This window comes from Podarcis muralis, chromosome 7 (assembly GCF_964188315.1).
Source record: "Podarcis muralis chromosome 7, rPodMur119.hap1.1, whole genome shotgun sequence".
Taxonomy (NCBI): domain Eukaryota; kingdom Metazoa; phylum Chordata; class Lepidosauria; order Squamata; family Lacertidae; genus Podarcis; species Podarcis muralis.
This window is the reverse complement of record NC_135661.1, coordinates 2,298,984-2,312,106: the sequence shown is the minus strand read 5'-3', so window position 1 is coordinate 2,312,106 and position 13,123 is coordinate 2,298,984. Positions and strand designations below refer to the sequence as shown.

General features: G+C 47.6%; 1 protein-coding gene across 1 annotated transcript in view; it reads left to right on the top strand.

Moving 5' to 3' along the window:
- Positions 1-13,123, top strand: part of LOC144328326 (basement membrane-specific heparan sulfate proteoglycan core protein-like) — a 150,260-nt gene that overhangs the window by 115,041 nt on the left and 22,096 nt on the right. The window contains exons 62-73 of the mRNA XM_077931004.1: positions 1,197-1,348; positions 2,392-2,530; positions 2,624-2,764; positions 3,565-3,699; positions 5,022-5,203; positions 5,703-5,895; positions 7,755-7,934; positions 8,934-9,194; positions 9,966-10,143; positions 11,039-11,136; positions 12,518-12,784; positions 12,868-12,983. Coding sequence (XP_077787130.1) covers positions 1,197-1,348; positions 2,392-2,530; positions 2,624-2,764; positions 3,565-3,699; positions 5,022-5,203; positions 5,703-5,895; positions 7,755-7,934; positions 8,934-9,194; positions 9,966-10,143; positions 11,039-11,136; positions 12,518-12,784; positions 12,868-12,983 — 2,042 coding nt within the window. The remainder of the gene's footprint in view (positions 1-1,196; positions 1,349-2,391; positions 2,531-2,623; positions 2,765-3,564; positions 3,700-5,021; positions 5,204-5,702; positions 5,896-7,754; positions 7,935-8,933; positions 9,195-9,965; positions 10,144-11,038; positions 11,137-12,517; positions 12,785-12,867; positions 12,984-13,123) is intronic.

Sequence of the window (13,123 nt, the reverse complement as noted above, 5' to 3'; positions counted from 1 at the left end):
TTCTGGGAGGTTGGATAGTTACAATGGAACGGTCTTGGGGGTGGGGCGCACATTTTTATTATTTTTTATTTGTGATTATCACTTGGTCAAAATAAAATAATAATTTATTTATTAAAAATTCAAACATTACTACACATCACATTCAAAGCTGTTTCCTTTGGCCCTTTTGCTTATGTCTACCCTTCGGAGTGGTCAGAAGATAGCCAGGTACTGGTAACAGCTGTTGATTTTATGGCAAGATTTTATGGCCTCTCAGCTGTGGTCAGGGAAGGCTTGTCCATGTATGTTAAGGAGCCACGTAGAAATAATTATATCCTATGAGTTTCTTTCACTATTTTGTTTTGCTTGGTAAGAACGTGCAAAAATTATTTTTCATGCAATATCTGGCATCGCAGTTAAACAGCTGTCTCGGATTAATTACATTCAATAGTTGGATTTTGAATGCATGTGCAATTAGCGTATTTTTCACTCTATAAGATGCACCAGACCATAAGACACACCTAGATTTTGGAGGAGGAAAACAAGAAAAAAATTATTCTGAATCCCAGAAGCCAGAACAGTAAGAGGGATCTGGCTTCTGGGATAGCCTCTTGCTGTTCTGGCTTCTGGGACAGCCATGCGAAGCCTCTTAAGGGCAGTGGGATGAAGGCTCCCCCTGCCCGGAAGAGGCTTCGCGTGGCTAAGCCAGAAGCTAGAACAGCGAGAGGGATCGCTGCGCAACGATCCCTCTTGCTGTTCTGGCTTCTGGGATAGCTGCGCAGCCTGCATTTAGGAGGGGGAAAGTGTGCCTTATAGAGCGAAAAAATATGGTAATCGCTACTTTTCCTTAGCACAGTGGTGTCCAAACTTTTTCCAAAGCGGGCCAGATTTGTTGTGGATCTTTTTTTTAGGATAGAAGTTGTTGAGCTTATTTTAGGATTGAAGTTGTTGAGGTTTTTTTTAGGATTTTACCCCAGGAAATAAACTGCCACAGGGGCCAGATTAAACCGACCGGCGGGCTGGATTAGGCCCCTGAAACGGACTTTGGGCGTGCTTGCCTTAGCGGGTCGTGCAAACCACTCTTCTGAATGATGCTTTTTAGCGGGTAGGGTAGAGGGTACAAAGGGGAGAGTTTATGGAACCAAGGGAACCAAAACCAAAAGAAAGTTTGGGAACTGTTGATCTTAGACTCCTGCTTTCTCCCCACATTCTTGCAGCTTCAGACACGGTTTCCCCTCTGAAGATCGAGTCTTCGTCACCCTCTGCTGTTGAAGGGCAGACCTTGGATCTCACCTGCACTGCCCCAGGCCAGCCCCAGGCCATATTCACATGGTACCGGCGAGAGGGACCCCTGCCAGCTGGCCACCGGGTAGGGAAACAGCCAGGCCCAGAAGGCCTCTTTGGGCAGCGGGGGGAGGGCAGTGTCCAGGTTCACGTGGGGCACAAGCACTGTGGTTAACAGGGAGCGTTGGCACCTTTCTTGGGTACGAGATGCCAGGAAGATGCTTGCAAAGAGAGAACTTGCCTTTAGCTGTGACTGCAGGAGGGTTGGACTCAATGACCTCCTCCAAATCTACGATTCCATGCAAAACAACGAAGCATGGGATGGAACAATGGAGAAAATTCTAGAACAACAATGGGATATCAGCTCCGCGAAAGGCATGAGGGAGAACAGCAACAACCAGAAAAAGATAGATACAGTGGTACCTCGGGTTACATACACTTCAGGTTACATACGCTTCAGGTAACAGACTCCGCTAACCCAGAAATAGTGTTTCAGGTTAAGAACTTTGCTTCAGGATGAGAACAGAAATCGTTCTCTGGTGGCGCGGCAGCAGCAGGAGACCCCATTAGCTAAAGTGGTGCTTCAGGTTAAGAACAGTTTCAGGTTAAGTACAGACCTTTGGAACGAATTAAGTACTTAACCTGAGGTACCACTGTATAACATTTTATAAGGACAGGAAGAAACTCCACCGACAGAATAACTGGCACACACAGGAAGAGCAAGGATATAGTTTTGAGTGCCTCACTTGTAAATTTATAAATCATTTTCATTTAATGCGGCAAGACGAATAGAAGTTATTAATATTGCAGTTGTTGTATAAGGGATTGTTATTCTGACTGGAATGTAGTTGAAATTAATAAGATTTTGGAACGCTGAAATAAAGAAAACCATCAATTCTAGCACACAGGGGGCCACCTAAATGATACAATTCGGCATTTGAACGATTGGTGTTAGTAAATTGGTATTGTTATAATGAGGCTATAATTGGAATGTAATTGAAAATTAATAACAATTATTATTTTTTAATGGCGGGAGAGGAGGTAGGTCGGTCAAAGAGAAACCAGGAGCCCCCTGTGATGTTCTTGTTTCATGTAGCCCTCTCTCTCTCTCTCTCTTGGCACACACAGGTTGTCGGTGGTCGCCTTCGCCTGGTCCAGCTCACCCCAGCCGACTCCGGCGAGTACGTCTGCCGTGCGAGTGGTGGAGCTGTCCCGCAAGAGGCTTCCTTGGTGGTCTCTGTCCTAGCCAGCGCCAGCGCTGCCTCCCGTACGTCTAAGCTTCTGGGCTGGATGGGGGGCGGATAGGAGAGATGGGCGGTGTCTTCAGAGGGTCAGCCTTACCCTCGCTCCATCCCTGCAGGCCTCCAGAGTCCGGTCATCTCCATCGACCCCCACAGCACTGCTGTGCGCAAGGGAGCGGACATCTCCTTCAAGTGCCGGCTCCACGATGGCGCTCAGCCCGTCGAGATCACTTGGAAGCTGCCCAACAACCAGCTGCCAGGTAGGCGGGCTCGCGATGGCCACCTGGACCTAGCGTCAGGTTGTAAGAAAGGAAGGAAGTGAAGGGTGCGGGAAGCTCCTGTCAGCTCAGCTGACAGGCCAGCCACTTTTGGAACGGCTCAGTAGAGCAGCTTGCAGTCACTAAGAACTTGAACCTGAGCTTGCTTATTTCCTCCTCCCTCCTGGTGCATTTTCCTTTTGCGCAACACACACGTACATCCCCATGATCTCCCGACTTGAACCTCCTTTTTCTTTTTGGTAAAATTTATTTATTTGGCTTTTCAAATTAAGATTTTACAATCGTATAGCAACATACAGTATAAAAACAAGATTCCACAGCATCTCCTGGACTTCCCTCCTCCCCTTTGTGAGTCCTTTTATTAGTCCTTTCCTCCAGCATCTTTTATAATAATCCAAATCTTTTGCATCTCCATTATTCCCAAAATTCACCATTAAACTACAAGTGTTATTCCAATCCCACTAACGCTTTTAGCTGTTTACAATGGCTTTTCAGATAGATTATAAGTTTTCCCCATTCCTTATTAGAATTTTGGTCTTCCTGATATCTGATTCTTCCTGTCATTTTTGCCATTTTTGCATAATCTGCCATTCTTCTCTGGTAGGGACTTTATCTTCTTTCCATCTCTTGGCTAATAGATATGGCTGCTGGGGTCACATACATAAATAGTCTTTTCTGCTCCTTTGGGATTTTGGCACCTAGAATTCTCAATTGATATATAAATGAATAACTAAAAAGGGACAGGCCTGGACAGAGCTCTCTCTCCCACTTCCCCGCTACAGATAACGTGAAGATCAGCCCCAACGGGTCTGTGGTCACCATCTCCAACGCCCAGCCCCAGAACCAGGGGACTTACCGCTGCCTCGCCTCCAACCGATTTGGGATAGCCAACAGTGTGGTCAACCTGATGGTGCATGGTAAGTGGGCATTGTGAAGCGGAGAAAATACCTTGGTTCCTGGAAAATATCAGGGTACTATTATAATGACTTGATTAGTAGTGTCGCCTTAAGCCCGAAGGTGGTGACTTACACAGCACACAGAGCTACAATAGTTATAGCTAAAAGTGTTCACACTATAAGGTAAACGTAAAGGGACCCCTGACCATTAGGTCCAGTCGTGGCCGACTCTGGGGTTGCGGCACTCATCTCGCTTTATTGGCCGAGGGAGCCGGCGTACAGCTTCCGGGTCATGTGGCCAGCAGGACTAAGCTGCTTCTGGCAATCCAGAGCAGCGCACGGAAACGCCGTTTACCTTCCCGCCGGAGCGACATCTATTTATCTACTTGCACTTTGACGTGCTTTCGAACTGCTAGGTTGGCAGTTAATGGATTCTCTTGAAAACATAAAACCAAATAAAGATAAGTCTTATAAGTCTCTGAAAGTCTTTGAAGACTATGCGAGTCTCTGAAAGAAGCAATGGGTCAGATTCTTATCTGGTGAAAACAGGCTGTAAAGCTTTGTTTATGGCGTCCAACGCTGCCGAAGTAGTTTGCAAACAGACGTTGTGAACAGTGATTCCGGATATTCCCACTGTTTTGTGGAATTCTTCTTCAGCACAGCGGAAGGATACAGAAATGTTTCATAAACCCATTCACCATATAGATGGGGTACGTACCTTGTGTTTTATTTCACATTATTTTGGCATTATAGTTTATGTGCATAGTTCATAATATTTCGAGTTTATTGTAGTTACCATGCATATACAGGTCATTGTTTTAATATTCGTTTATAGTTTATGAAGCATTTCTGTCATTTGGTTTTATGTTTTCAAGAGAATCCATTAAGAGTGCATATTTGGTGACTTTCAGAGATTCATAAGTTTTCTGTTTATGTGATTTCATATATTTCATATTATATAAAGAGTGTGTATTGGTATCGTATCATTGTATTTGGTCATCGTGTTGCCTTGGATATTACTGATCAGCTCTTACTGTCAGAAAGTTCTTCCTGATATTTCGTCGGAATCTCCTTTCTCATAACTTGAAGCCTTCAGTTCGAGTCCTACCCTCCAGAGCAGGAGGAAGCAGCCTGGCTCCCCCAAAACAGCCTGCCTTCTTAGCCTGACCTCTGGGAGATATTAGATTTAGAAGCAGGAGCACCTCCTTGGAAAGAACGATGCCGTTCCTGGGTGTCCAACTGGCATGGATGCCGGTGGAGGCATTGCACACAGCTAGATGGAAGCCACTCCGTCTGCTCTGCTGTGGGGCAGCTGCTCAAGGCTCTCCTCTCCCCACCCGCAGGGCCGCCGACCGTCTCAGTGGTGCCAAAGGGCCCCGTGCAATTGAAGGTGGGCAAATCCATCAGCCTGGACTGCCTGGGGGCAGGTGAGCCCCGGGCCCTGGTGCGCTGGAGCAAGGTGGGCGTCCGGCAGAAGGTGGAACACCAGACCGTGATGCCGCTGGACAGCCGGGCTGTGCTGCAGGTGAGTCGCAGGTGACACATTGTCCGCAGAGCAAGGGAGCAGCAGGAGGGGCCTAGTATATATGCACTGGGGATATATGTGGAGCCTCCGGGATCAGGAGCAATGTACCTTAGAGTGTCGGTTTCTGGGGGCTGGGAGCAAGCAGCGGGGAGGGTTCTGTTGCTGGCGGGCTTCCCAGAGACATCTTGGTGGACCAGATGAGATGGCGATGGCCGCTAGCCACAATGGCTGTGCTCTGTGTCCACAGCTAGCAATGCTTCTGAATCCTGGTTGCTAGAAACTGCAGGAGGAGAGTTGTTCTTGTGCTCGAATCCTGCTTGCGGGAATCTGCTTGGCCACTGTGAGAACAGGGGGCTGGGCAAAATGGGCCCTTGGCCGGATCCAGCAGGTCTCTTACGTTCTTACGGGCCAAAAAAGGGGCTTGTTTTGGGTCCAAAGGCAGCCGTGGCCCCATTCCTCGATTTGAAACACCCCCCCCCCAATACTGTTTCCGCTCCAGATCTCATCCGCGAAGCTTGAAGATGCTGGCACTTATGTCTGCATGGCACAGAACCCCCTGGGGACGGCGGAAGCGCAGGTGGAATTGCTTGTGGAGGCCGTGCATGGGAGACCGGGCGCACCTGAGATTCATGTGAACCCGACGCAGACCGTAGTTGCCGGGCAGACGGCTCGGCTCCATTGTTCTGCCACAGGTGGGTGGGGGGCCTTTTCCAGCCCAAGGTCCCTTGGAGGAATCTCTCCCCCCACCTTGGGGAGGGGAAGGAGCCTTCGTATTCCAATAGTGGCCGTGGTCAGAGACAACCAGTGACCAGAGCAGTAGGTGGGACTCTGAGCCTTCGCACAGTCAGTGGGCTTATTTCCTTTTAATTAAATGAGATTTGCATGCCGCTTAACTTTGAATGCAGCCTCTGAGCAGTTTGCGAGGGACGCAGAGTAGCGCACAGAAACATTTGGTAAAAAATCAGCCTCAGGAACAAGTGTATGTGGCAAGGAGACACAGAAGAGTCTTAATAATAATAACAAATTTTTATTTATATCCCGCCCTCCCCAGCCGAAGCTGGGCTCAGGGCGGCTAACAACAATCAAAATAATCCAACACTCTAAAAACATTCATTAGAAAGTTAATTAAAATCAAATTAATGGCAACCATTAAGCAACATTCTGTGCAGATTGCCAGAGGAGGGGGTCAGGCTGTGCCCTGACCAAAGGCCTGGTGGAACAGCTCTGTCTTGCAGGCCCTGCGGAAAGATGTCAAGTCCTGCAGGGCCCTAGTCTCTTGTGATAAGTAAAGGATTGGGATAAGTAAAGGATTGGGATTGGACTTTGTAACTTTAGACGAAACAAAAGAGAGAGGGGTTGTATTATATATAAAAGCCAAATTTGACCCAAAGCAGTTATTTAAGGACAGGGGAAGAATAATTGTAGTACAGATAACAGTACAAGGTGAGAAAATAATAATAGATGGAATATATGCACCAAATGAGAGAAAATTGGAATTTTATAGAATGTTAAAAGAAAAACTATTTGAATACATGGCCTAGAAGATAATACTAATGGGAGATATAAATAGGGTAGTCTCTCTAGATAGGAATAGGACTATAAGAAAAACTGACTCAAAGGAAGGGAGACTACCCACAACTTCCTTCACAATGTTGGAAAATGTTAACCTGATTGATATACAGTGGTACCTTGGTTTATGAACTTAATCCGTTCCAGAAGTCTGTGCTTAAACCAAAGTGTTCTTAAACCAAGGCATGCTTTCCCGTAGCAGTGGGGAACTCAATTTACAAATGGAACACACTCAACAGGAAGCAAAACATGTTCTTATTCCAAGGCAAAGTTCACAAACCAAAACACCTACTTCCAGGTTTGCAGCATTCTTAATCCAAGTTGTTCATAAACTAAACTGTTCTTAAACCAAGGTACCACTGTATGGAGATTTAAACATCCACTGGACAGAAAATTCACGTTCTTCTCTGAACCACATCAGTCCAGTGGAAAAAATAACTCGAGATGGACGTCTGGAGAATTATCAGTATATGTCAAAAAAGTAGACATATTACCAAGGACACTTTCGGATCATAACCCAGTATTACTTGAACTAAGAGGAGAAAAAAGCACTCCATTTAGATGGAGAATAAATGAAGGCATTTTAGATAATCAAATTATTTTTCAAAAATCAGAAAAAGCCCTGTTATAATTTTATACTCGTAAAATCAAATAAAGCTGTCTGTGGACAAACGCCAGCTCCCTTGGCCTGAAAGGTGAGATGAGTGCCGCAATCCCATAGTCGCCTTTGACTGGGCTTAACAATCCAGAAATCCTTTACCTTTTTTTTTAACCTTTACACACTGCCTACTGCTAGCCACATTCAGCATTTCAGGGCCAAGGCAAGGCAGATTTCCTCGTTCTGGGTTTTTTCTCCTGTTCATGGAAGCATAGAATTGCATAGAGTTGGAAGGGACCCAAAGGTGATCTCGTCCGACGTCTTGCAGTGCAGGAATCGCAGCTGACCCTAACCTGCAGCTAACCATTGCTCTCTCCATCCCAGGCGACCCCTCTCCGACCATCCACTGGTCCAAGCTGAGGGCCCCCTTGCCCTGGCAGCATCAGATCGTGAACGACACCCTCGTCATCCCCCGGGCAGCCCAGCAGGACTCCGGGCAATACATCTGCAACGCCACCAACACCGCCGGCTTCACAGAGGCCTTCATCATGCTGGATGTGGAAGGTGAGGGAAGGAGGGAGGGAGCGGGCAAAGTTAGGGCACCCTGCTAAGGAACTGGCCCTATTCTGAGCGCTGCATAATGCTCATCGCACATGGGTGAGAAGCCATTCTTGTAGCGTGGCAGCAGCACCCGAACTCTGGAACTCCCTGCCTGCTGACATCAGGTGGACACCTTCGCAGTACTCCTTTTGGTGCCAGCTAAAAACACTTACGTTTAGGAAATTGCCTCTATGGATAAGTAGAACACTGCAGGTATTTTCATCTGGTTTTTAAGCTTACCACTGATTTTCATCCGTGTGTGTGTGTGTGTGTGTGTGTGTGTGTGTGTGTTCTTTTAAAAATGTTTTAAACTGTATATAACTGATAATTTGATTGTTTTATCCTTTTTTATTTTTAAAAATTATATAAATTAATTAATAACCCCCCAAAAAAGAAAAGAATCCTGGGAACTTGGGGGTGATTTTTTTTTTTTGAAGGGGTGCAGAGAATTGTAACTCTGTGGAGGTGAGGATAAACTACTGCTCCCAGCCTTCTTTGCAGGGGTCGATGTGCTTTACACGTGTGGTTGTTTTGTCAAAGATGACCCATTTGAATTAATAAACCCAAATTTACCATTATTCATGTTTATTAACTTCAGTGGTTCTGCTGTTGAGTAGAACGGGTGTTACTATTATTAGTGATATTTTAATAGTTGTTTATACCCGTTTTTAACTGACATTTTCATTTTTCATGGTGTCATTCTTTTATAAAGCGCTTTGAGGTTTTCTTCTTGCAATCAAGCGGCATATGAGCTTCATGAAATGCAGCGCATAGTTAACCTGTTTCTCCAAAGCCTAACGAAACCTCTTTGATCAAGCAATATATAAATTATATGAAATAAAAATAAAATGAGTGCTGGAGCCTGTCTGCCGAGAGGCGCCTGGAAACAATACCCTAAAAAAGAGCAGGGGGCTGTTTAACCCAGAGAACTTTCTGCTCTTCTCTCCCCCCTCCCCTTCCCAGCGCCACCGTACGCCACCACCCTTCCGGACTCGGTGTCGGTGCAGGCGGGCGAGGTGGTGCAGCTGCAGTGCCTGGCTCACGGCACGCCCCCTTTGCGCTATGAGTGGACCAAGGCCAACAGCAGCCTCCCCGGGCACGCCACGGTGCGCGAGAGCGTCCTCCACATCAGCCCGGCCGCCCCCCACGATTCGGGCGCCTACCTCTGCCGCGTGAGCAACCGGGTGGGATCAGCCGAGGCTGTGGCCCACGTCCGAGTGCAAGGTGAGGACACGGGGAAGGTTCAACGGTGGTGCAGCCAGGAGGGAAAGGGTGGAGGCTGTGGACAAGGTGCTTGTCTGAAGGAAATCCTTTTTCACTCCGATCCGTGTCGGGCAGATCCATGCCATACATTCAACGCACACTCAAATCCACATGGATGGTCCCAGAGAATCCTGGGAGCTGTAGTTTTTTAAGGGTGCCACAAATAACTGTTTTGTGGTGGGTGGGTGGGTGGGTGGGTGGGGGAAATCCCCATGGCTCCCAAGAGCCCTCTGCACTTGTGTAATGGCACTTCCCCAAATAAGTGCCGTGCAAGTCCTGTTGTGATGAAAACAGTTGGAAGCTTGCTATCAAGCCCAAAACGCAGGACCGCAATACCTCAAGGACCGCCTCTTTCCATTTGAACCTACCTGGACCCTGAGATCATCTTCCGAGGCCCTCCTTCGTGTGCCTCCTCCGTGAGAGGTCCGGAGGGTGGCAACACGAGAACGGGGCCTTCTCTGCAGTGGCTCCCCGTCTGTGGAATGCTCTCCCCAGGGAAGTTCACCTGGCACCTTCATTATACACTTTTAGGCACCAGGCAAAAATATTCCTTTTTAACCAGGCCTTTTATTGATCTGATTGACATCCTATACCCTTTTAAAATGTGGCTGATGAGAGAAGCTGATTCCAGACTTGTGGGGCCACCATGGACAAGGCCCCTCTCTAGGCCCCTCTTGGTGTCTCTGGCAAGAGTCGGGAGCTTCATTCTGTCTTCCTCTTCTCCCCACACAGGTGCAGCTGGAGGACCTCTTTCCATCCAGGTCACCCCACGGAGAGACACGAAGGCTGTGGGGGGCACAGCAGAGTTTGCGTGTTCTGTTGTTTCCGGAGACCCCCGAGCACGGCTGGAGTGGTCCAAGGAGGATGGGGAGCTGCCTCCTCAACACACCATCCGCAACGGCGTGCTTCGGTAAGGAGAGCAGATGGTACTGAGCCCAATGGGCCAATGGTCCAATTCTGTACGAGGCAGAGTGCATCTGGGGGATGCCGTGGGAAGGATGGAGGGTGAACAGGACCGAGGGGTATGCCACTGTTGCCCCAAAATGGAAAGAAGCAGAAGTCCCAGCAAAGGAAGAATGGATAAAAAACTTATGCAATATGCAGAAATGGCAAAACATTTTTTTAATAATAATTTTTATTGGTTTTACAAAATAAATCACACATTTATCACAATTAAATTTTGAAATAGAACAAGATTCTTCCAAATCTTAGGACTTCCCTTCTCCGTGGGTCCTTTAAATATCTTAATCAGCTGCATATTATATTTCATCCGAATTATAGTCCTGCAATATATCCAAAGTCTTTGTAACATTTCAGGAGTTACTCAAAGCCTGCCAAAGAGTTCAAGTGTTTACGGTGTTCTTTCAAATACATTTAATATTTATCCCATTCTCTGTTGAAGTTTTGGTCCTCCTGATTCCTCCCCAGTCAATCTAAACTTGCCGGAAAAATAAGAAATCAAGAAAACAACAAACTTTTTATAAAAGAATGGAAATGGTTTCTTGAATATTTACAGATAAATTGTAAACAGATGAGAAAATTGGCAGGATTATTGTAATAACCTGCAGTTTTTATCAGATTATATATTTAAGGAAGATGAATAAATGAACAGATTAAGTTAATTTGGATATGCAGGAGATATAAAAAATAAATTTAAGGAACCGCAGAGAGAGGGGGAAGGAAGTCAAGTTTTGAAATGTCAAAATGATTGTAAAATTAGTGAAGCGCATAAATCTGAAATGCATGAATGGAATTTTTAAAAAGAGCTAGACCAGAGTCTAGTGACTCTCGCTGCTTCCCTGCAGAATCGAGAAGCTGGATCGGGGGTGCCAAGGTGTCTACGTTTGCCGAGCCACCAGCTACTCTGAGGTGGCTGAGGACAGGACCATGCTGACCGTGCAGGGTAAGTCGGAGTGGGCAGCCACCGACTGAAAGGCCTTGCTCTCTACTACTCCCTTGGAGGCAATGGCTCCCTTGAGTGCAGTCAATCTCCCCCTAACCCCAGATGCAAAGGTGGGGGGGGGGCAGCAGTCAGCCACTAAGCTGCAGAAAAAGCCCGGTATCCCAGTTACTAGACTGCTGTTGTGCATTTTAAATACAGTTGTACCTTTGATCCCGAATGCCTTGCAACTCGAACGTTTTGGCTCCCAAATGCCACAAACCCACAAGTGAGTGTTCCGGTTTGCTAACATTCTTTGGAACCTGAACATCCAATATGGCTTCTGATTGGCTGCAGTAGCTTCCTGCAGCCAATCAGAAGCTGCACTTTGGTTTCCAAACGTTTTGGACGTCAAATGGACTTCCGGAAGTGATTCCGTTCAACTTCCAAGGTACCACTGTACATGCTGGCAGAGCAACAGTGGTTCTGCTGGAAAAAAGGGGGTGGGGGGCGACTCTTCCCCCTCCAGCTCTCCATCAGAGAGAAGCTGGTCTGCCATAGAATGCATTCCCCAGTCCTCGTCTTCAGACCATTCCCTGACATCAGGCCACATTCCAGCTTATCTCCAAAGAAGGGGAAGGGAAGAGGTTTGGCAATGGGTCCATCCCCACAGTTGCCATCCTGGTGTGGAACTGAAGCATTAATTCCCTGCGCTGCATAGCGGGGGGGGGGGGGGTCTTATAATCACAGATTCATAGAATTTTGAAGTTGGAAGGGACCCTGAGAGTCATTTGGTTCCACCCCCTGCAATGCAGGAATCAGGACCACCTCCTGCTGTGAGAGAATGCTTTCATCCCCATGGGTGCCAATCTATTGCCTAATAATAATAATAATAATTTATTATATATACCCTACCCATCTGGCTGGGTTTCCCCAGCCACTCTGGGCAGCTCCCAACAGAATATTAAAAACACAATAAAATATCAAACATTAAAAACTTATTTATGCAGCTGTTGTAATTTAGATATTATATTATATTTTATGCAAGGGAATCATTGGGAATTTCGGTTATTATGTATATATGTTAAGTTTCAATAAAGACCTGGGGGGGGGGGGACTTCCCTAAACAGGGCTGCCTTCAGATGTCTTCTAAAGGTTGTATAGTTGTTTATTTCCTTGGCATCTGATGGGAGGGCATTCCACAGGATGGGCGCCACCACCGAGAAGGCCCTCTGCCTGGTTCCCTGTAACCTCACTTCTCGCAATGAGGGAACCGCCAGAAGGCCCTCAGAGCTGGACCTCCGTGTCTGGACTGGACGATGGGGGTGGAGACGCTCCTTCAGGTATACTGGGCCGAGACCTTGAGGATCCGCTGACCTCTCCCTGTCTGCCCCCCTCTCCTCAGCACTGCCCAAGGTGATGATCAACATCCGGACGTCGGTGCAGACTGTGCTGGTGGGCAACGCCGTGGAGTTTGAGTGCCTGGCCTTTGGGGACCCAAAGCCCCAGGTCACGTGGAGCAAGGTGGGGGGGCGGCTGCGCCCAGGGGTGCTGGCAAGTGGCAGCATGGTGAAGATTGAGCGCGTGGAGCAGGCGGACGCCGGGCAGTACCGCTGCACGGCCACCAACGATGTCGGCACAGTCCAGTCCCACGTCATCCTCCACGTCCAATGTAAGTACCAGCAGGGCGAATGCACCCCTCGTTTCTCTCTCCTCCCTCCAGGTTAGCAAACCTGCTTCTTCTCTCTCCTACAGCTGTGCCCCAGATTGCTGCAGCCCAGCCAGAAGTGAAAGAGGTCTCCGCTGGGTCTAAGGTGGTCTTCCCTTGCTCGGCTTCCGGTTTCCCTGTGCCAGATATCACCTGGACCAAGGTAACTCTCCAGAGGGGCAGGGAGCCCTTCTGTGGGCTTTGCCCACCAAGAAGGGCCCGGCGGCTGACGACATGTGACGCCGTTGTCTATTTTATTTGTTGCATTTATTTCCCGCCATTTCTCCTCCAAGGAGCTCAAAG